The 22,873-nt window shown below is 40.9% G+C and overlaps 3 protein-coding genes and 1 long non-coding RNA gene across 4 annotated transcripts in view; 3 read left to right on the top strand and 1 right to left on the bottom strand.

Annotated features, from left to right (window-relative positions):
• stat1b (signal transducer and activator of transcription 1b) lies at positions 1-1,099 on the top strand (the record flags this gene model as incomplete). The annotated part of the gene is given in 3 exon segments (XM_014026189.1): positions 1-18; positions 101-262; positions 1,003-1,099. Coding segments are annotated over 3 exon segments (277 nt in total), but the record flags the coding sequence as incomplete, so codon positions are not given.
• A 1,350-nt stretch (positions 1,100-2,449) lies between these two features.
• The window catches only part of stat4 (signal transducer and activator of transcription 4), a gene marked incomplete at its 3' end in the record, with an annotated part of 23,400 nt that continues 2,976 nt past the window's right edge, over positions 2,450-22,873 (top strand). The window contains 16 exon segments of the mRNA XM_014026193.1: positions 2,450-2,578; positions 4,569-4,704; positions 12,303-12,401; positions 12,927-13,019; positions 13,100-13,178; positions 13,292-13,377; positions 13,571-13,722; positions 17,087-17,245; positions 17,484-17,576; positions 18,465-18,524; positions 18,604-18,624; positions 18,922-19,015; positions 19,105-19,149; positions 19,235-19,318; positions 19,398-19,496; positions 19,606-19,741. Coding sequence (XP_013881647.1) covers positions 2,451-2,578; positions 4,569-4,704; positions 12,303-12,401; positions 12,927-13,019; positions 13,100-13,178; positions 13,292-13,377; positions 13,571-13,722; positions 17,087-17,245; positions 17,484-17,576; positions 18,465-18,524; positions 18,604-18,624; positions 18,922-19,015; positions 19,105-19,149; positions 19,235-19,318; positions 19,398-19,496; positions 19,606-19,741 — 1,564 coding nt within the window.
• LOC106530574 (uncharacterized) lies at positions 11,067-11,984 on the top strand. Its single transcript, XR_001311806.1, has 4 exons — positions 11,067-11,150; positions 11,311-11,353; positions 11,433-11,493; positions 11,618-11,984. It is a non-coding gene; the product is annotated as an uncharacterized LOC106530574 (long non-coding RNA).
• The window catches only part of glsb (glutaminase b), a 37,594-nt gene continuing 35,198 nt past the window's right edge, over positions 20,478-22,873 (bottom strand). The window contains exons 15-18 of the mRNA XM_014026195.1: positions 22,686-22,747; positions 22,043-22,119; positions 21,897-21,960; positions 20,478-21,789 (exon numbers count right to left, since the gene is read on the bottom strand). Of these exons, the coding sequence (XP_013881649.1) occupies positions 21,639-21,789; positions 21,897-21,960; positions 22,043-22,119; positions 22,686-22,747 (354 nt within the window). The 3' untranslated portion in view covers positions 20,478-21,638. The remainder of the gene's footprint in view (positions 21,790-21,896; positions 21,961-22,042; positions 22,120-22,685; positions 22,748-22,873) is intronic.

Genomic DNA, 22,873 nt, shown 5'->3' with positions numbered 1-22,873 from the left:
GGAGCTCCTTCAGAAGTGGTAAGGATGTGTGTTAGTATTGTCTTTGGTTATCTTTCCAGTTAATTTTACAATCCTGTATGTGTTCACACTCTGTTCGCAGGATCACGGCCGTGGCTGAGGTTCTACTTGGAGTCCGTGATCAGCTGCAGAAGCTGCAGGACCAGAACAACAAATACAGCAGCACAGACGCCTCCAACCTCTCTGCTTCTATTACAGAAATCGATAAATTTGTGCTGTTGTTGATCACAAAGCTTCTCACAAAGTGAGCCATCGCATCAAGCCGGGTTGAAAAGTATTGGAAACTTCCAAAGTTTCAATGAGACATGTAGAGACCATTGGGGCATGTAGGGATGACTGGGACATGTATGCCTGATTGGGACATGTGGAGACTAAGGACATGTATGGCTGATTGGGACATGTATGGCTGATTGGGACATGTGGAGACTAAGGACATGTATGGCTGATTGGGACATGTAGGGTTGATTGGGACGTGTAGAGACCATTGGGATATGTAAACAAGATTTGGACATATATGAATGATTGAAATATGGGGAGACCATTGGGACATTTAGCAGCTATTGGGACATGTAGGGATGAATCTACTAGAGAAGATTTGGACATTTAGAAACAATTGGGACATGTGGAGACTATTGGGAAATGTAAGGACAATCAGGACATGTAGGGATGGTTGGCACATGTTAGGACAATTGTCTTCTAAAAATTGTAAGGTTGAGTGAAATTATTGGCCTGTTACAAAGCAGTAATTATATTATTATTTTAATATGATAGTTTAATTAAATAACTCCCAACATCCATTTAATTCCCATATTTCCCATGAAAAATTTCTGTTTTAAACAAAATTCTCCAGCTGTATTTCTCATGGAAAGTTTCAGAGAAATTTACGTAAATTTTCTGTCTCTTTGCACCCCTAACTGAAAGTATTCTTTGTATTTTATCCAACTATCATCTGCAAATGTTAACTGGATCCATTGTGCGTTGTAGTGCTCTGGTGGTGGAGAAACAACCTGTGATGCAGAATTTACCACAGCGGCCTCTCATACTGAAGACTGGGGTGCGCTTCAGAGTTACTGTACGGTAAGAATTGCATGTAAGGCCTTTCAGGCCAAAGGATTAAACTGAGATAGTCCATACTGTTTATATTTTATAGGGATCTGGAAATTTGGGTGTCTGATGAACAAAGGCATCAGTGTGTCAGGCTACCTAAGTACCGGGCAACCTAAGTACCAGGGAACATAAGTACCAAACAACATAAGTACCGGGGAACATAGGGATAGGTGTACCAGGGAGGAACAAAGGTACCAGGCAACATAAGTACCAGAGATAGGGATAGGTGTATCAGGGCAATGGCAATGGTTCTGTGAAACATAAGTACCAGGGAACATGGGGATAGGTGTATCAGGGGGAACATAGGTACCGGGCAACATAAGTACAGGGGAACAAAGAGATAGGTGTATCAGGGAAGAACATAGGTGCCGGGCAACACAAGTACATAGGGATAGGTGTATCGGGGGGAACATAGGTACTGGGCAACATAAGTACCAGGGATAGGGATAGGTGTATCAGAGCAATGGCAATGGTTCTGGGAAACATAAGTACTAGGGAACATGGGGATAGGTGTATCGGGGGAAGATAGGTACTGGGCAACATAAGTACCATAAGGATCAGGGGACATGGGTACTGGGGGGGGGGGGCATAAGGACAGGGCAACAGGGATGGGTGTACAGAAATGGGAGAATTTTAAGGGATTGGAGGAACACACAGTGGGTACAGGGAAATATAGAGAATATAGTGATGGGTGTATTTGTGTGGAACATAGGGATTGGGGGATCATAAGTACCAGATAACATAGGTCTTTGTGTACTGAGTGGGGRACTTTTAGAGATATATGGAACACAGGTACTGGGAACATAAAGGTGTCAGAGGAACATAAGGATCCAGGTAACATAGTACTTGGGAACATAAGGATGGCTATACTAGGGATAAAATTAGCCATTAGCAAAGTATTTCATGAACCACAAAACAGATTTTAACTAAACTCACAGTAATCTTTGGATNCAAAATGATATTTCTAAGCAAAAATGTTCAAGTTTTTAAATCAAACATGCATTGTTATCTGCTTTAATCTACAGKATAATTGTGTGCCCACATTAGTTTACATGTGTAACCAGATTATAGTGGGTGGTCATATGTTGGTTGTTTCAGTGGGAGGGCCGGTTGCTTCCTGATGTGTGTCACTGAACCATAACGTCTCTTCCTGATTCAGGCGACTCAGTGAAGTGAAAGCCTGCGACAGAAGCAGGTGCACATGGTGAAGAGTGAGCGACAGGACAGAAACAGAGAGAAACACCTGAGGTAAGAGAGAACACAGAGCTGAAAGCAGTTAGTCCTGTTTGTGTGCTGATGGTGACGATGATGATCCCTCAGCCAGGATGAGCCAGTGGAAACAGATTCAGCAGCTGGAGATCAGGCTCCTGGAACATGTGGACTACCTGTACGATGACAACTTCCCCATGGACATCAGGCAGGGCCTGGCTGGCTGGATCGAGTCCCAGGACTGGTGAGTCCAGGGTGCTTTTATTTTTGTCAACATTCACCTGTTTTTAAAGAAAACACCAAGAAACCTTAAACAAACTAACATTTTTATACCTTAAAGGGACATTTTTGCACCTTAATGCATGCTTAAGTGGAAACTCATGACTTAAAAATATAAAAAATAAAAATAAAATGGGATTACGACAAACAGAAGCAACAAAAATACGATTTTTGAGGGGTTCAGTTTGATCTGTCCCAAGTTTATTTACTTTATAGACAACAAACATACATTTAAAGGTCAAAAGAGGAAAGTGCTCCATTATTCCAAAGCAGCAAGACTTTCCTGTCATCCCTGATTTCTAGTGATCGTGTCATTCTCTAAGATTCACCTGCCATGTGATGATGTCATCGTCTGGAAAAGAGCCAACAACCTGCTCTGTTGTGTTTGTTGTTAAAAGCTCACAGTCCTCCACAGACAACTAGTTTTATTCAACCAAAGCCTGATTTTATGTAGATTTCACCTTCAAATATCACATTTCATGTGTTTTCGAGGATAATCTGAGCTGCAGCTGAAGTCTGGATGAATCAGCAGACGTCTGGTTCTGATGTGCAGAAAAGCAGGAKCTGCAGCTCAGATCTCAGAGAGGAACACGTTCAGTCTGAAGTATTTTTACTGCAGCTGTCAGAACGACAGACAAACTACTTCCTGAAGCTTGTTTACAAACCCAGCGACATCACTTCCTGTGTTTTTAACCACAGTTTTTCTCTTAGTGTAAATTGAATTATACAATCAGGGAGTTTGTCTCATTTATACCAGAGGTAACATTTGACCCTTTTATGAATCATCAGTGATTTATWTCTGTTCCATGTTGAATCTCCAGCACAACAAACCCAAACCGCCTACAGAGGAGGACTCATTTCATTTAATTCAAGCAGTCGTTTGGGAAAATAGACGTGTTCACTTGAGAAGGAAACACTTCTTTTAGAATTATTGTAAAAGAGGAGGTTGTGTTAAAACTGAAGATTCAGATTCTGTTGACTCAATGAAACAAAGACATTATAAAACAAAATATCTGTGTCAAAAATAACAGGTTTAGTTTTTAATCCAAGTTTGTGTTTCAACAAGAAGACCGTAGTTAGATGAATGAATGAATGAATGAATGAATGAATGAATGAATGAATGAATGAATTTTGTGACCATCAAATGAAAGTCTGAATAATTTAGCAGAAAACCAATTGATTCTCTTTATTCCAAATCTGCTCCAATCAGCTCCAGCAGCAGTCAGAAGGTCTTATCTGAAAAGTAAAACAAAAGCCCAGGCTGTCCCAGGCTGTCCCAGGCTGTCCCAGGCTGTCCCAGGCTGTCCCAGGCTGTCCCAGGCTGTCCCAGGCCGTCCCAGGCCGTCCCAGGCTGTCCCAGGCTGTCCCAGGCTGTCCCAGGCTGATCTAAAGCAGACACTGTAAACTCAAAAAACCTCTTCTCACATCATGACGGATCAACCTTTTGATATGTCTGACTTCCTGGTCACAGCCCCTGGAGGTGTTACATATCAAGTCAGATGTTAGAACGTAATAACTTTGTAACGGAGACAGAAAGACCTCATGTGATAAGACACACAAACTCTCATTCTGTGTGTTAAATCATATTGGCTGCAATGATCAAAAAGTACAAAATACACGACTGTAACTAATATTTCGTTAATCAGTTTTAAAATGTCCTTCAGTTGGATGGATGAAGGTATGTTGAATGGATGAATGGATGAATGGATGAATGTGAATAGATTGTGATTAGATGGTGGAAAGGATTAACATTGCATATTGGATGCAGGTTGGATGTATATTGGATCTATGTTGGATGTATGTTGGATGTATGTTGGATCAATGTTGGATGTATGTTGGATGTATTTTGKATCTATGTTGGATGTATGTTGGATGTATGTTGTATCTATGTTGGATCTATGTTGGATGTATGTTGGATGCATGTTGGATGTAACAGTAAACTTTCTGTGTTTCAGGGACTCGGCGGTCAACGACGAATCGATGGCGTCGGTTCTACTCACCAACCTTCTGTCTCAGCTGGAGAAGGTCCGAACGCAGGAGCAGAACTTCCTGCAGAGACATAACATGAAGATAATCCAGCAGCAGCTGCAGGTACAGCAGGTCCAAGTCAAAATCAGAAGGTCCAAGTTATAAAACAGCAGGTCTAAGTCAAAATCAGAAGGTCCAAGTTATAAANCCTCAAAACAAGGGATGTCAAAGAAGTGAAGATGGTCACTGGGTCTGTTAACCATCATTTAAGATCCAACCTGWGCTTTTCAAAAAACATTTTTACCAGAAATTATAAATTTTTTGTGTTTGTTTGCAGATTTCGTGTCTTTGACCTCACCAGGGATGACAGTAAGGTGTTGGATGTGGACACACCAGGTGGAGGCTTGATAGCAGAGTTTGAGCACATGGTGTGAAACTAAAACACTTAAATAAATATTTAAAATGGAAATTTATTTCTTTTGTAACATAACAGCCATTTCTTCTTTTCTGTTTTCAGTCACTCAAAGAAAAAACAAGASGAACTAAAGCAAGCGAGGTAAGAGAAAACTTTTATTGTTTCAAATTAAACATTTGAGCCAAATTAACCATCTCAGGTTCTGCAAAGAACTCTACGAGGCATTCCGGTGGGGTTCAGGGATTGCTTCTAAGAGGTATCAAGTCCTAGAACCAAACCAAGTCTTGTCTTGACACATAGTTATTGTGCGCTAAATTCTTCTTCTCAAGTTCAAAGAAGAGTCTGGTTTGGATTTCTACTTTTTGCAGATGATGTGGTTCCGTTGGTGTCTTAAAGCCACAACCTTTAGCGCCAATTCCTTCTATGTCCACAGCCATGGTTCTCAACAGGTAAATGTTGGAACCAGTCCTAAAAGTTGGGAATGAGATCTAAAATGGAGGCATTCAAGTGTCTGGAAGTCTTGTCCATATTAATGAGGATGTAGCTTTGATCTGTTGTGGTGAAAAAGGATCTGAGACCAAAGACAAAGCCATAGATTTACTGATTAATCTACATTCCAGCCCTCACATATGTCTAAGAGTCATGATCGAGACATGAACTTGGATTCAACTSGTTAAAATGCTTCCTCCTTAAGATACCTCATGGATATCTCCTCGAGGAAACCATGAGGCAGACTCAGAACTTCTGGACGGATTATGTATCTGGCTYGGAGAACACCTTGGGCTGTTGACCCAATCATGGAGGAATGGCAGTAGAGCACTTTTTAAAATTTTTACTCATACTTAGACAATCGGGGGTTCTGTATTGCCCAAGGAACAAAAGTCTACACCCAAAACTGTAAAACATGGTCATCCTTATGAAGCATTCCTGACCATTACATGAGCTACCATGTAGAGCATCTACCACATCTGATGTATACCTGTAGACAGTTCACTGTATACTCTGTTGGTGGTTCATTAAAGTATTGTTTGTTGTTTGTCATCAGAGTTCTGTTGGAGTCACAGAAGAACTTCACATCCTTCAATTTGTGACAGTTTTGAAGCACGCTGGGCAGACATTTAACATCGAGGTACTATCCAAAACTTCCGTCATTTCAGTTTCAACATTGTATTTTTAACGTAGCCTTCTCTGGTATTAAACCTAAAATTTATTGACTGGTTTCCCTTGGCCTCGGTCCAGGCCAGTTCCCTGCCAGTGGTTGTCGTTTCCAGTTCCAATCAGGTTCCCAGTGCCTGGGCCTCCATCATGTGGTGCAACATGTTGTCCATCAGTGAACCATTGGTAAAGACTGCCCACCTCATGATCATCATCAGTAACTGATCCAGCCAGTCAAAACCACTTGTTTTTAAATTTTGGTCTTTGTCCTTCAGAACCTGTCGCTGTTTGCTGATCCTCCTCCCATGCCCTGGCAGCAGCTTTCACAACTTCTGAGCTGGCAGTTTTTGTCTGTAAGCCAACGAGGACTTGACGAGGATCAGCTCTCCATGCTCAAAGACAAGTTTGTGGGTCAGTACTTGGCAGGACTCCCTTAGATGACTGGTATCGTCTCTATAAACCGGTGGTGTCCAGTCCTGGTCCTGGAGGGCCACTATTCTGCAYGTTTTAGATGTTTCTCTGTCTTGACACACCTGATTTTTATTAATGACTTTTTTGAYGGTCATCTGTATACATTTTACAGATGATCCTAATGGTCTGGTCTCCTGGAGCAAGTTCTCCAAGGTGAATAATAAATTTAAAGTAGAGGTGATGTTCAAAAACAATCCAAATCTTTAAAACAAACAAGTCACAGGTAGTTTTTCTTTCTCGTGGCTCCAGGATGAAAGTTTCTGGATTTGGATCGATGGAGTCCTGGATCTGATCAAAAAACACTTGGTTGAACTTTGGCGGGACGGGTAAGACCATCTCAAGTTGCCCGTGAATATTTGTATAGGCATCCACGTTTATCTGTGCTTCTCTCGCATTTTAGAACCATCATGGGGTTNGGTCATCTGTATACATTTTACAGATGATCCTAATGGTCTGGTCTCCTGGAGCAAGTTCTCCAAGGTGAATAATAAATTTAAAGTAGAGGTGATGTTCAAAAACAATCCAAATCTTTAAAACAAACAAGTCACAGGTAGTTTTTCTTTCTCGTGGCTCCAGGATGAAAGTTTCTGGATTTGGATCGATGGAGTCCTGGATCTGATCAAAAAACACTTGGTTGAACTTTGGCGGGACGGGTAAGACCATCTCAAGTYGCCCGTGAATATTTGTATAGGCATCCACGTTTATCTGTGCTTCTCTCGCATTTTAGAACCATCATGGGGTTYGTGAGCCGGGASAGAACCAATGTCCTACTGCAGGATAAACTGAATGGGACTTTCCTGATCCGGTTCAGTGAGAGCATCACAGATGGAGCCGTCACCTTCAGCTGGGTGGACCATTCCAGTGGAGGTTTGTTTCTTAAAAAARCTAGCTAAAAATGGCTAAATGCTACATAGAAACTTCAGATGGTTTTTGCAAAGTAGCTAACAGTTAAAGGTAAATAAATACTAGCTGAAAGTAGCAGTAAATATAAATAATAATAAACTGCCTGTAATAACTCTGTTAGCATATTCTTTATTAAATCAATCCAGGGACTTTTAAAACCGTAAAAAACTGTTGAAACAAGCTTACATCTGACACTCCTCCGTGCTTCAGAACGAGATAGTAACAGATCCAAGCAGGAGACATGATGTGAAAAAAGGGAGAAAAAGTATTCCTGCACCTTAGTAATGATAGTGAACTAATGACATTAGCATGTGACCGGGCCGCTGCTGGAACAACAACAAACACATGTTCGTCTGTAATGGCTGCCGTCTACCGGTGTTCTGAAAAAGTTTGTATCCCTGAAAAAWTGTTTCCCCACCAGAGGGGGCGCTCGCGAGTAGGAAGTAATCTGCTTTTCCCCCACAAGATGGCCCAAATCTCATGTGAAGTCTCTGACTTGTGTGTTGGCACCTCCTGGTGGACTATGTGTAAAATGCTAGAATTCATATGATACTGCTACAGCTGATATACAGTATATTTGTTGTCAAAATACCTTTTAGTACATATGTTGTTAAAATAAAAYGAACAGTCCRATGATCATTTTACTGATATGTATAAAGACCGCTAAGGCTGAAAAATCTTGAAGTCTATATGAAATTGGAGGTAGTTTGAGGATTCAATTTTTTATGCTTTTTAAGCTCAAAAAATATGTGAGATTGTATTAAACATGAATAAATACGGTAATCTTTTAGAATGATGATTGTTTAATATTCCCAGCTTACTCAGAACTGAGACAGTTAAATTAAGCCATGTAGTTTTGCTAGCATGCGGCTACTAACCACGGGCTTGATATTACTTTAAAACTGAAACATTGCTGCTAATAACATGCTAACAATCAGGCTAACACTATAGCTAGTGCTGATGCTAACGCCTAGGTTTTAATTTAGTGAAAGCAAAGAWCTGAACGAGGAAAGAAGTGAAATGGAGACGAACCACATTTACAATTTCACTCACCAGGCACAGATTCAGGGTTTTAGTTGATATTTCTGGAAGCTGTCTGAGTCTCAGTGGTCCRACAAGCCGACTGTTTGGTGGTCTTAGCCCAAGTAGAGCTCTGGATCAGGGTGAATATCCATGGGGTTTTTGTAGATAAAAAGAAAAGAACAAAAAATGAATAAGTAAATAAATAAANCACATATCTGATGTTTTTCAGTCAGATTAAAACTGAGGCCTCCAGAGCTGTTTGACCCAAGGGCAGCAGCAGGTTAATCATAACGCCTACAAACATCTGAGTTTTCACAAATAAACAGTCAGTAGGAAGAAAATCCAGACAATAAATCAATTTGGAGACAGTTTTTATACATGAAAGACGCTGAAGTCTTAATAAGTCCAGAAACTGGGCGTATAAAAGAAAAAGCTCAGCCTCAAACTTCCCCTGAGCTTCGACACCGTTTCTGTTTGACATTTAACCTGGTTAAAGAAGTTCAGAAAATTCTTCAGAGGGAAAGTTTCCCCTCCAGTTTTCATCAGCATCATTACCCGACACTGAAGGGCGCCAGCAGAACTCCCACACCTTCACGCTTTCAGAACAACAAAATCACAAGTTTTCTTCCCTTTTCTGGCTGCTGTTTCGGCTGTTTCCACGGCTCGGCTGCGCTAGCTCTCTGCGACCGCAAAACCTTACAGCAATGTTTCTAAGAAAGAATCGGATTCGAGGCAAAGAAATGATTCATCTTTTCATTTTTTTTCCATGTGTTGCATGAGGCCCACGACAACAACAACAAAAAGCCACAAACACAAGCAGCACCACCACAGAGGACTGCCTGCTTCCTCTGAAACGTGTTAGCTCTGACACAGGAAGTAGTGGTACGGGCCTCACGGCCTCATTCCGCAAAAACTTTAAGTCTTTTCAAGAATAAAACATCAGCTCGAGCTCCTGACGTGAAATAAGCTGAACATCCTGCAACAACCCCTCCAACAATACAAGTCAGTGACAGAAAAATGTCAGAACAGACAGATTTACAAATATATTCTCTTTTTTTCCCTCACAACTTATTGTCCTTTTTAATTAAGAGGGTAAAACATCTTCACAGGTGCAAACACTAAATTCTCCAAAACAACTGGAACATCACTAAAGTCTGACTCAGCGTTCAAGCTTTTATTTTTATTTTTTCAGGCACATTTTGCATTCTACTTCATATTTTTACTGTTTTTTTGCCCATTCATATATCAAAACATTCAGCTTTTTCACGAGCTGCATCACATGACTTTTGTTTTTTGTAGGTTTTGTATTATTAAAAATATTCACTGTTATTTATGTATAAATATTTTCCACAATAGAAATGAATTGTTATAAACATTGTTTTTTTATCTGCTTAATCAAACTGGACTCTGCTTTGACTTTTGTTAAATTTATTTGTCTTAGTAAAAAATTAGAGAAAAAATATCAGGTAGAAAGTAAAAAAAAAAAAAAAACCTCCAAAATAAATGTAACATTTCTGAAGGCTGATTCAGCGTTTCGGCGTTTATTTTTATTTTTCCGCATGCGTTTTGCAACTAAACACTTCTGCATACTTTTCACTATTTGGCCATTCATAAGTCAAAATGTTCGGCTTGTTGAGGAGGTACATGCTATGACTTTTGGTCTTTATAGCTTTTTTAATATTCTTAATATTTACTTTTGTGTACAAATTTTCAGTCCAAAGGAAAGGCATTGTAAACATTGTTCTCTGTCAAATCTTTATTAGATTTGTCTTATTAAAAAAATTTGAGGAAAAATATCAGGTAAAAAGTCAAAATACTCCAAAATAAATGGAACATTTCTGAAGGTTGACTCAGCATTTCTGCATTTATTTTTCCGAACGCATTTTGCAACTAACTACCTCTGCATACTTTGCACTACTATTTGGCCATTCATATATCAAAATGTTCGGATTGTTGAGGAGATTCATGCTATGACTTTTGGTCTTTGTAGCTTTTATAATATTCTAAATATCTACCTATGTTTACAAATTTTCACCCCAAAAAGAAAGGCATTGTAAACACTGTTCTCTGTCAAATCTGCTTCAGCAAATCTTTATCAGGTTTATTTATTTAAATGATTGGAGAGAAAACATCTGCACTGATGGAAAAACTAAAACTCCCAAAACAACTGGAACATCTCTAAAGGTTGACTCAGCATTTATGCTTTTATTTAGATTATTTTGCATGTGTTTTGAAATCTATTTCTGCTTATTTTTCATCATTTTTATTTATCCATCTTTGATTTTCAATCTACTTTCCTATACCTTATGTTATTTTCTGGCCATTCATATATCAAAACGTTCAGCATGTTGAGGAGATCCATACTATGACTTTTGGTTTATGTGGCTGTTATAATATTCAAAATATTAATCTTTATTTACCAGTATTTTCCCAATAGAAACGCACTGTTCAAAACATTGTTCTCGGCTAACTGGCCCGTTTCAAGGAGGGGGAGATATTTACTAGCCTACAAAGGGGNTCGAGAAGAGCTTCAACCCACTGATCTATCTTTACCCCGACATCCACAAAGACACGGCCTTCGGACGCTACTACCAAGTCACCGGTAACGAGAATAAAACCGTACATAAAGGGTCAAAATTACCAGATAACGTTTGGCAGTATGTAATTATTTGTTTCAGTATGTGGGTTTTTCWTTCTTTATCAAAAGGAATAAAACTAATTTATTCATGTTAACATTGCTACATTTTCTTTTTCTTTTGCAGGATCATGTGCAACAACAACAAGAATGATTATTTGGGCAGAAATGTAAGTCAGAGTGTTGAATGAAAGGTTTGCATCAGAAATATTTGATCTGTCTGAACCGTCGTTTCTTTGCATCCAACAGCAACCCTACCCCGCYTCCATCTCCACCCGGAGAGGTGCCCATGAACATCGAAACAAACATTGTGAGTTTGAATCATTTTTTTCTGAAATAAAAAAAATCTCTGGTTTTGGTGATCAGAAAATGTTTTAAAGAACTTCTGCACTGTAGCTGCTTTTTTTACAAACAATGTTTGTGTTTCTCCGCAGAACGAAATCAACCCAAGTATAGAAGATGAACTGAACGCACAGGAGATTTTTGAGCTCTTTCATGAGCTCTGGACCACACAATGCACTTACGATCTGAACTTCTCATCCTGAATCAGAAGGATCCAATCAGAAACAAGAAGCTCGTCTTCATGTTTATATAAGTTCAAACTAGAATAGAATAGAATTCAACTTCATTGTCATTGCACTGTCACAAGTACAAGCAACGAAATGTAGTTTGCATCTATCCAGAAGTGCTATACAGGGTATAATTATGTATTTACAGGTGTGCAAAAGTTGTTTTAAAAATAAAATGTTCAGTATAAAAATAATATAAATAAAAAATATGGGAGCTATGTGCACATATAGATTATGCAGATTAAACAAAATGTTAGAAATGAATTGTATATGTATTAGTAGATTTACAATGTAAGATAGTTAATGGCAAATAAGATTTTCAGATTATATACAGATTATATACAGAGTATGTATAAGTGTGAGGACAGTGTGCATGNGTTTTGAGATAACAGTCACCCTGTGCCCCTCCCTTAAAACCACACCTGTTCATTACGCAATCCTTCCAATAAAACTCACATCACAGCATTTAAGCATTAAATCACAAAGTGTTTCTGTCTTTTTGTTCTGTCGTGTGAAAATCCTGTCTTTGTGTGTGGATGTTGCCCCCCAGAGGAAATACACAACCAACCCCACCGCCATGTCCAGAGTCATCTCCACCTGCCTCAAGGAGGAGCGGCGGATCCTGGCCAGCGCTTGCACGCAGGAACAGGTTTGTCCCGCCCTCTGAGTCAAAGGGAAAGTCCCTCTGCTGTCTTACCCTCGCTGCTTGTACGTCTGGGTTGTTAGCAGGAAGGAAGAGACTGCTGCACACAACAACCCAAAGAGAGAACCAAAGAAATACAAAACACTGAATCTTAGACGGAGACAGTGGACGGGATGAGCGGGGCTCAGTCTAGGGTTCTAATTTAAGTCTATGGGCTCTACTAATCTGCCCAAAAGTTATGAAAAAGCTTTTCTGCTCAGCATCAAACATATTTAAATCATAAAAGGTTGTCAGATAAAGAAATCTTTCCTAAAATCAACCATTAAAAGCTTGTTCTGTTGGCTGGAAATCTAAAATGCTATACTATTTTTTCTGTTCAAAGATGTCCAGAACATCACAAGAACGTGTAACGATACTTTGTAAGGGATTATTATTCCGATTGTTGAGCCCAAAGCCAAGATAATCAATATAAAACTCATTTATGTGTCAGAAATCCTGACAATAAAGTAACTGAGTGAAGGTTTGGAACAGGGCGCTCTGGAGAAGTCTCTGCAGAACTCTGTGGCCTTGGAGAGGCAGAAGAACATGGACAACAGGGTGGGGATCATCAGGAGCAGCGTGCAGGTAACCCCAACACCTGTCAGGGATAATCTGAGCTCAAATGCAGCCGTCTTCAATGCTTGTTTGACATGATCTGTTTGAAGTTGATGGATCAGGCCGTGAAATGCATCGAGGACATGCAAGACGACTTCGATTTCTGCTACAAGACCCTCCAGTCTCGAGGTGCGTTTAGTCTGCGATCTGTCAAATGTTCTCAGCACCAAAGAACCGCCAGTCCTGCCTGAAACGTTATAAAACGTTCAAGTTTGTGACTTTAAATGTTTATTTTTGYTCAGAATCCTCAGACAGAAACTCCGACATGATGAAAATGGAAGTAACGAGACTCCAGGAAATGCTCAACAGGCTGGACTTTAAGAGGAAGGTTGGTATTTTCACAGCTGTGATGTAACACACCGTCTGGGTGTGATGATAAGATGTTTTTATTACGCATGAATCAAACCCAGGCAGGACATGTGTGGAATACAAATAAAAACAGAAAGCAATGATTTAAACCCAACATTAGGTCAGAGTTGGTGAGGTAAACCCGCGGTCGTGGTCTGTTCTTCTTATTTCAGGAGATCTTATCGAAGATGGACGTGGTGATCAAAGAGATCGAYGACCTGATGTCGTCTCAGCTCAGCCCCGAGCTGCAGGACTGGAAACGCCGGCAGCAGATCGCTGCCATCGGTGGTCCGATGCTGACCGGGCTGGAGCAGCTGCAGAGCTGGTAATGAGCTCAGAGTAGGGCTCGAGGGCTTAAAGTGGCCTTTGAACTGCGTCCACACGGTCCTCAATATTCCCAAATGCAAAAAAATCAACTTTAATTAATAAAAAATAACATTTTAGTAAAAATAAAAGTCCATTAGCACTATTTAGCATGTTAGCATCCTGTTTGTTTCCACTCTTCAGAGTCCATCAGCACTAATTAGCATATTAGCGTCCTGTTTCTTTCCACTCTTCAGAGTCCNGCTGGTGTGCCTTCTTGATGAGTTTGGAGCAGCTGGTCGTCCAGGTCAGATCCTTGGAGATGTGGACCCCCAGGAACTTAAAGCTGTCTACACACTCCACCTCTGTCCCTTTAATGTGGATGGGTGGGTATAGGTCAGCATTCCTCCTGAAGTCCACGATAAGCTCCTTGGTCTTCTCCGTGTTCAGCTGCAGGTTGTTTTTGTTGCACCACTCAGCCAGACGGTCCACCTCCTCCCTGTAGGCGGCCTCATCGTTATCTCTGATTAGGCCGATCACTGTGGTGTCATCTGCAAACTTGATGGCGTTTGAGCCATGGACAGGTCTGCAGTCATAGGTGAGGATGGAGTAGAGGAAGGGACTCATCACACAGCCTTGTGGCACTCCGGTGTTTATGATGATGGTGGATGAGAAGTGBTTATCCAGCCGGACATGTTGGGGTCGACTGGTCAGGAAGTCGAGCAGCCAGTTGCACATGAGTGAACTGATGCCCAGGTCTGYGAGTTTGGTAATGAGTTGTGATGGAATGACAGTGTTAAATGCTGAACTAAAGTCTAAGAACAGCATTCTGGCGTAAGTGTTCTTGCTGTCCAGATGAGAGAGGACAGAGTGCAGCGCTATGGAGACTGCGTCCTCTGTGTTCCTGTTCTGCCTGTATGCAAATTGGTGGGGGTCCAGTGTGGGGGGGAGACAGGATCTGAGGTGTGCTAGGACCAGGCGCTCCAAGCACTAGGTAATGATGGGGGTGAGGGCTACCGGGCGGTAGTCATTGAGTCTGGTTGAGTTGGAATTCTTAGGGATTGGGATAATGGAGGTAGACTTKAAGCAGGTCGGTACCACAGCGCGGGCCAGGGACAGGTTGAAGATCTCCGTTAGCACTCCTGCCAGCTCCTCAGAGCACGCTCTAAGGACATGTCCAGGTATGCCATCAGGACCCGCAGCCTTGTGTGATTTAATCCTGCTCAAAGCCGCTCCTACGTCAGTGGAGAGGAGAATCAGCGGCTGTTGGTCTGAGGTGGTGGTTGCCTTAGTTGCAGTTGTGGTGTTCCCTCTCTCAAAACGAGCATAGAAGTTGTTAAGCTCGTTGAGGAAGGAGACATCAGAGGAAGTGGGGGAGGTGTTGGGATTCTTGTAGTCTGTGAGAATCTGAAGGCCTTGCCACATACTTCGGGGGTTGGAGTTGGAAAAGTGATCCTCCACCTTCTTTTTGTAGTGGTGTTTGGCCTTCTTGATTCCCCTCTTCAGCTCAGCCCTGGCTGCACTGTAGGTCTGTGCATCCCCTGACCTGAAGGCGATGTTGCGGGCCTTCAGCAGGAGATTCACATCTCGGTTCATCCAGGGTTTCTGGTTAGGGTACATGGTGATGTGTTTATGGGTGGTGACGGAGTCTATGGTAGTGGAAATGTGGTCCAATACAGATGAAGCGTACTGATCCAAGTCTGTGTGGTGGAAAGTATTCCTATCTGTGTTCCTGAACCGATCCTGGAGCACAGCGTCTGAACCCCCTGGCCACACCTTTACTCTCCTCACAGTGGGTTTCACACGTTGGATGAGTGGTGAGTACCGAGGTGTGAGGAACAGGGAGAGATGATCTGATTGTCCGATGTGGGGGAGCGGTGTCGCCTTGTAAGCTCCAGTCAGATTGGAGTAGACRTGGTCCAGGGTCTTGTCTCCTCTAGTGTGGCAGGAGACGTGTTGATGAAATCTGGGGAGGACTGTCTTCAAGTTGGAGTGGTTGAAGTCACCCGCAACAATAAAAGCAGCCTCGGGGTGTTTGGTTTGGTGTTTSCTAATGGCCGCATAGAGTTCTTTCATGGCTAGCTTGGCATTAGCATCCGGGGGGATGTACACAGCAGTGAGGATGATTGAAGTGAATTCCCTTGGGAGGTAATAAGGTCTGCATTTGACCATTAAAAACTCTGCATTCTGTGAGCTGTGACTCCCGGTAGTTACAGAGTCTGTGCACCAAGCTTTGTTAATATAAATGCACAAGCCTCCGCCTCTGGTCTTGCCGGAGTCAGTTGCAATCCTGTCGGCTCGGTGTGTGTGGCGTCCAATTAGCTGGATAGCATTGTCCAGACAACTGTTATTTAGCCATGTTTCGGTGAAAAMCATGACATTTGAGTCCATAATCCGTCTGTCACTCGTGATGAAAAGTCGTAACTCGTCCATTTTATTGGCCAGAGAACGGACATTGGCGAGGAAAATGCTGGGTAAAGGGAGCTGGTGTGGTGTTAGCTTTAGTCTAGCTCGCACCCCTCCACGCATACCCCGCCTTTGTTTACGGTCTCTTCGCCATCTGCGCGCACTTCCGCTCGGGCGGGAGAAGTGGACAGCCTCCGGTGTTCTGGAGATTTCTGGGATGAGTCGGAGATCGGCGATAAAAGTGTTAATATTGTTGCTCCACAGATCCAGAAGCTCATGTCTGCTATAGCACAGCAACGCGGTGCAGTTCTGGAAAATAAAGTCTGGTAAAAAATAGATAGAAAACCACTAAATAGCAGGTCCTGGAGAGACGCTGAGCCTCGCGTTGTTCACGCGCCGCCATCAGATCTGCAGATTGCAAATAAGTGGTTCTGATTGAAATATGTTCACCATTTGTTTTTGTAGTTTTACTCTGTTTTTACTTTCTTGGTGATCTATATGACGAGAATATTAAGAGCTAATAAATTAGCATATTTTTATATTTCAACACAATAATTGTAATACTTTTGCTTACCACATATTCAAAATTCCCTTCTTTTGATAGATTTAGTGTTATATAATGAAGGAAACAGCCAAAATAAAGTATTTCTATGTTTAAACACTGCTATACRTGAAGATCATAATGAACCCATCAGAAAATTCTGAACTGGAACATTTTTCCAGAAATCCCGCCTTTCTGTGAACATTACCAGGTTTAAAATAAAAACTCACAACAGCTAACACAAACAGAAACTTTATCTCAAATACAATAAATTACACAACCTTCAGTAAAGTCTCTGANAGCACTAATTAGCATATTAGCGTCCTGTTTCTTTCCACTCTTCAGAGTCCATTAGCACAAATTAGCATGTTAGCATCCTGTTTGTTTCCACTCTTGTTGTTTTCTCTCTTCAAAGCAGCTCCACCCTCTCGTTCTGCAGGTTCACCGTGACGGCGCAGAGCCTCTTCCAGATCAAGCGCCAGCTGGACAAACTCGGCGAACTGGTCGTGAAGGTTTCCTACGAGAGTGACCCGATTCCACTGCAGAAACCACAGCTGGAGGAGCGAGTTAAATATCTGATTTACCACCTCATCAAGAGGTACGATCTCTGTAAAAATATTTAATAATACTAAAATAAACAATGGTAATATAAATTAAAAAACACAACGTAGTTTGACTCAGTGAGTTCAGACAAACCAACTGGTACGCCCCAAACCATACCACCAACCCAACCTCAAAATCCAACATGGCTGCCGCGCTGGCATAGAGCTGTGATAGCTGCAGTGGTTTCCCACCATCAAGATTTAATAAACGATAAAAGTTTGTTTTGTTTTCAGCTCCTTTGTGGTGGAGAAGCAACCCTGTATGCCCACACACCCACAGAAACCCCTCATCATCAAGACCGGAGTCCAGTTCACCACCAAAGTCAGGTCTGAACCGCTCTTTAGTCGACATTCACACTCTATTCTTTATTTATTCATTATTTATATACACTTTTATTTACATTCAGCTCATACAGAAGATGGTGCCATGACTTTGAGTGTTTTTTCTTTAGCATTTAGTGTTCTGCTTCTTTAGCCATTAGTTGATGCTCTGCTACTTTAGCTTTTGGCTGATGTTCTGTTTTTTAGCTTATAGCTATTGTGCTGCTTCTTTAGCCTGTGCTTGATGTTCTGCTTTTTTTTTTTTTTTAGCTTTTAGCCAATAATAATCTTTGGCTTTTGGTTGGTGTTCTGCTTCTATAGATTTTAGTTAATATTCTGTTTTTTTAGCTATTAGTGTGCATTCTTTTATTTAGTTTTGGATATTGTTCTGCTTCTTTAGCATTTAACGAATATTCTGCTTCTTTAGCAATTAGCTATTGTTCTGTTTCTCTAGCATTTARCTAGAGGTCTGCTTCTTTAGCATTTAGCTAAAGTTCTGTTTCCTTAGCATTTAGCTAGAGGTTTGCTTTTTTAGCCTTTGGTTGATGTCCTGCCTTTTTTAGCTTTTAGCAGTATTCTGCTTCTTTAGCTTTTGATTGATGTTCTGCTTCATTAGCTTTCAGCCTGTTTTTAGCTTCTTTAACATTTTTAAATAGTGTTTTGCTTCTTTAGCTCTAATGTTCTGTTCCTTTAGCATTTAGCTAGTGTTCTTTTAAGCATTTAGCTAGTGTATTTTTAGCTTTGCGCTAACTCAGCATCAAACTATTACAGAGGATGTAATTTCCCTGGATTTCTTCCCTTTTTTGTTTTAAATAATAAATGTATTTTTATTTATTTTTTATTTTTTGCTTTTTATGAAGTAAAATTCTGTTTTCTGTTTCTGATTTCCTGCAGGCTTCTGGTCAAACTCCCTGAAGTTGATTATCAGCTAAAAGTGAAAACAACATTTGACAAGTAAGGTCTTTAATTCTTCATGAGGATAGATCTAAACTGTTTGTTGATTTTCTTAATATATTTTTTTATGTTTCTGTAGGGACCTTCCTCCTGGCAGAGTGTGAGTAGGAACCACCTCAACGTTTGCTGTTATTTTCACATTTTATTGAAATCTATTTCTATTATTATTCTATTATTTTCTTTTGAAATAATATAATGTTTAAGAGAATTATTTGTAGAAAAATAAAAACCACCTGATTCTCATCAGGTGTTGAAATGAAGTAAATCTAACTTCAAATAAACAAATTACACAATAATTCATTTCTTACCATCTCTCTCCTAGAATATTTACCTCCGTATGTTGAATCTGTACTTCTAAAAAAAGTCAGTTGTTTTTTTTCCTGAMTTTTCTCCTTAGAAGTCGCCAGTTTTTCATTTTGACCAACAACACTAAAGTGATGGACATCGAGGATTACTCCAACGGCTGCCTGTCGGTGGAGTTCAGACACCTGGTGAGAACATTTCCCATCTCAGGTTTTAAAACAACCCGCTTTAAAAAAAACAGTTTGAGGCATCTTAACGTTGGGTTTGTGTCTTATAGCAGCTGAAAGAGAAGAAATACATCAACGGAACAAAAGGGAATGAGGTAAAACTGCTCATCCGACCCCGTTTATTTAACGTAAGTCAGGAAGAAGGGCTTAGACCGGGACCGGTTTGTGGTGTCTGCGCAGGGTTTGCTCTCGGTGACAGAAGAACTTCACTCTCTGAGTTTCGAGGCRTGCTTCACGGTCCAGGGCCTCACCATCGACCTGGAGGTCAGCTGAAAAGAAAGTTTGGTTTTGCCTTTGTTTCCCGACGCGTTTGTGATTAAATTTACATATTTTTATGTTTCAGACRTGTTCCCTTCCACTAGTGGTGATTTCTAACGTGAGCCAACTTCCTGGCGGCTGGGCCTCGGTCATGTGGTACAACCTACTGACGGACGAGCCGAGGGTGAGACAGGAAATGGGATTATGTTAGATTATAATTGGACAGGAATGAATTTGTTGAGAGTTGACCGGTTTCATCGCCTCCTCTGTCCACCATCTTTGTTTGTCCGCAGAACTTGGCGTTCTTCGGTAACCCGCCTCGGGCCAGCTGGACTCAGCTCTCCGAGGTCCTCAGCTGGCAGTTTTCCACCTTCGCGGGTCGGGGCCTCAACAAAGAGCAGCTCACCATGCTGGGAGACAAACTTCTGGGTGYGTTTGTCACTTCTTTAGGCTTTTGGTTCAGTTTTAGTTCCCTTTATGCAGACAATACTCAGGCTGAACYAGTCCTCTGGACGKGTTCTTCTTTGTTGAAACGTTTCAGCTTTTATCCAAAAGACTTCTTTGGTCGACTGATGGTTCAAGTTCAAATTCAAGTTCAAGTTTATTTAGCCCCAAGTCACAACATACGTTGTCTCAGGACACTGTACATAAAAAGAATAATCTAAAGAAGAAAGCAGCAGATTGTGTTGAATCACTTCATCACAGTCTCCCATCCTGAGCAAACAGTGGAGAGGAAAAACTCCCTGCTAATCAGGAAGAAACCTCCAGCAGAACCAGGCTCAGGACAGGAGACCATCTGCCTCGACCGGCTGGTTGAGGGACAGGAAAGAGACACAGGTAAACACAGAAGAACTGGTCCAGGACTGGTCCAGGTGCACCTTCATCTGGAAGAGACAAAGAAAAAACAGGATAGAAATAATAACAATAAACATGTAGAGAAGAAAGACTAAAGACAACAGCAGAGTGAGGAAATGTNATATTACACACATCTTGTTTCTTTTGGAAATGCTGCCACTGAAAAATACATTCAGAAAACAATCTTTGTCTTCAGAAAACCTGCAACAATCGATAAAATAATCAGATCGGCTCAAGGCTGCAGAGAGAGRGACAAGAAACGAGATTAAAACACAACTCACAGTCKTACAAACCCAAYACTGAGAGATTATAATCTAAATAACACAAACTRATCTGGAACTAAACTAAATAAKCTGTGATTTTAGGCCTAAAACTGATCATACACACTAAAAACTGCTGGGTTAAARCWGAGCTGTGTCATTCTTCACTTTCCCGCCATTTAAAGCCTGAAGTCGTCTATATGGGACTTGACTGAACCGCTGCTTTACAATCTAATAAATAAAGATATAAAATCAACTTATAAAAATTTTTTAACCCTGTTTTGTTTGGTAACACACTGGACACAAAGCATTTTTCCAATTTTCTGTGAATTTAGGATACCATTAGCTGATGCATGACTAACAAATTCAATGATCTGCAAACACAGACTAGCCGTTTTTTCTTTAACACAGCTTTTTAGTTGCTCTAATACAATAATTTTAACCCAATATCTGGGTRGTAAATTTAATCTGGTACATTGGATCAAACATGCTGAATTAAGAAGTACCCAGAGTTAGCCCAATCCAAGTCTGACCCAACAGTTTTTAATGATCAAAGCTGAGTCGTGTCATTCTCCACTTTCCCGCCATTTTAAGTCCAAAGTTGTCAATATCGGACATGACTGGACCTCTGCTTTATGATCTAAATAAAGACATGAAAATCAACCTGTAATAAAATCTTTAACCCTGTTTGCTTTGTTAATGGAATTATACTTTCAACACAGATCATTTGATCATGTCTCAGCAAGTTTATATTCCAAAAATAAAGTTAGCTGGTGCTTGCTTCTTGATGCTAATAGTGGTTAGCACCAGATAGCTAGCAAACTCAAATACCTAGATTAGCTGTTGTTTTTTAAACTTAGCTTTTTAGTAACTCTAATTCAACAAATAAGTAATTTTAACCTGATATCTGGGTAGTGGGTCAAACACGCTGAGTTGAAAGTACCCAGGATTGGCTTTTTCCAAATCTGACCCAACAGTTTTTWGTGTGTGTTTTCTATAAACACCAGATTATACACATTCATCTTTTATTGTATTATTTCAACAGTAATGTTAAGCTGCTCGCGCACACACACACACACACAACACAACAAACACATTATGGTACTGTATAGGAACACAAAGCAAAGCACACGAGGCTGAACTAAGCCACCGCACGTTTCAGAAGCCTGAGTAATAATGAAGAAGTTCCTCTGCAGATGTTTGCAGCTGGTCTACAGGAGACCGTCCAGGTTCTTCTCACTGCTCGCCCGGTCATCCTGAGCAGCGGGCGGTGGGTTGTACTTCTCATGGTACTGCTGCAGAAGGGTCACTACATCATGGTGGCCGAAGTTCACGGCTTCGTCCAGTGGCGTGTTTCCCCATCTGAGGAAAAATAAACACATTTGGAAACTACAGTTTACAGTAAACACAATGTGACGCTGGCTTCAGCCCATCAAATGCCTTTGATCTGACAGATCACTTTAACTTACCGGTCTTTGGTTTCTGGGTTCACCTTGCAGGCCTCCAGCAGGAAGCGCACCACATCAATGTGTCCTGAAATCAAAGCGACAGTGGTGACTTACAGAACCAAACCGGACCATCTGTTCTGAACCGTACAGTTTGAGTTCAGTTTTACCTTCAGCTGCTGCTACATGGAGAGCTGTCCTGGAGTCGTAGTCCCTCTGATCCATGTCCATGGACGACAATGCAAACCTGAACCAACAAACATTTAACTACACGTGTTACTGGGTCCTCAAAAATCAGTTATTTCTTCTCAACTAAAATAATGTCAGGAGAAATGGATTCATTCTGGACATTTTAATCAGCTTCAATGACAAGCTGCTTCAAGCATTTCTAGATGATGCCATGGGGTTTTGAGCATTTTCAGTATCAAAATATTCTTCCAAAAATAGTGGAGGGCTTTAAGCAGTTCCTTAAGTGATACGCTGCTTAAAATATTATAATATTATAAACAATTTTAAATTTAAATTTTACAATTTAAAATGACTTTGAATTACATAAAAATACGTTCTAACATAAAACATAAACCCCGGATTAAAGTTTTAATAAAATAAAAAATTGTTGCTGGAAACGAGGGAGAGAAAAGTTCTTCTTTTCTTCCACTAGAGGTCACCAAAGATCATTAGATTTTGAGTGGAGAGGAAAAGTGTCCTCTCCTAAGAACCATAAAAATGTGTTCCAGACTGGTCTTGCTGTGGGACAGAACCAGAACCTGCCTGATCGGGTTAGCATTTAAAGTTGTGTTGGGTTTTTTTTACCTCCTCAGAGCAGAAACGTCTCCGGTGTACGCAGCAAACAGCAGGTTGATGACAGACTTCACCTGAGGGCAAAGAGACAGAAGAAGACATCCAGAGATAAGTTCTGTTCATAGAGACATACACTCACCGGCCACTTTATTAGGTACACCATGCTAGTAACGGGTTGGACCCCCTTTTGCCTTCAGAAC

The sequence above is a fragment of the Austrofundulus limnaeus genome, unplaced genomic scaffold (assembly GCF_001266775.1).
Source record: "Austrofundulus limnaeus strain Quisiro unplaced genomic scaffold, Austrofundulus_limnaeus-1.0 Scaffold533, whole genome shotgun sequence".
Lineage (NCBI taxonomy): Eukaryota > Metazoa > Chordata > Actinopteri > Cyprinodontiformes > Rivulidae > Austrofundulus > Austrofundulus limnaeus.
This window is presented reverse-complemented; position numbering and strand designations above follow the sequence as displayed.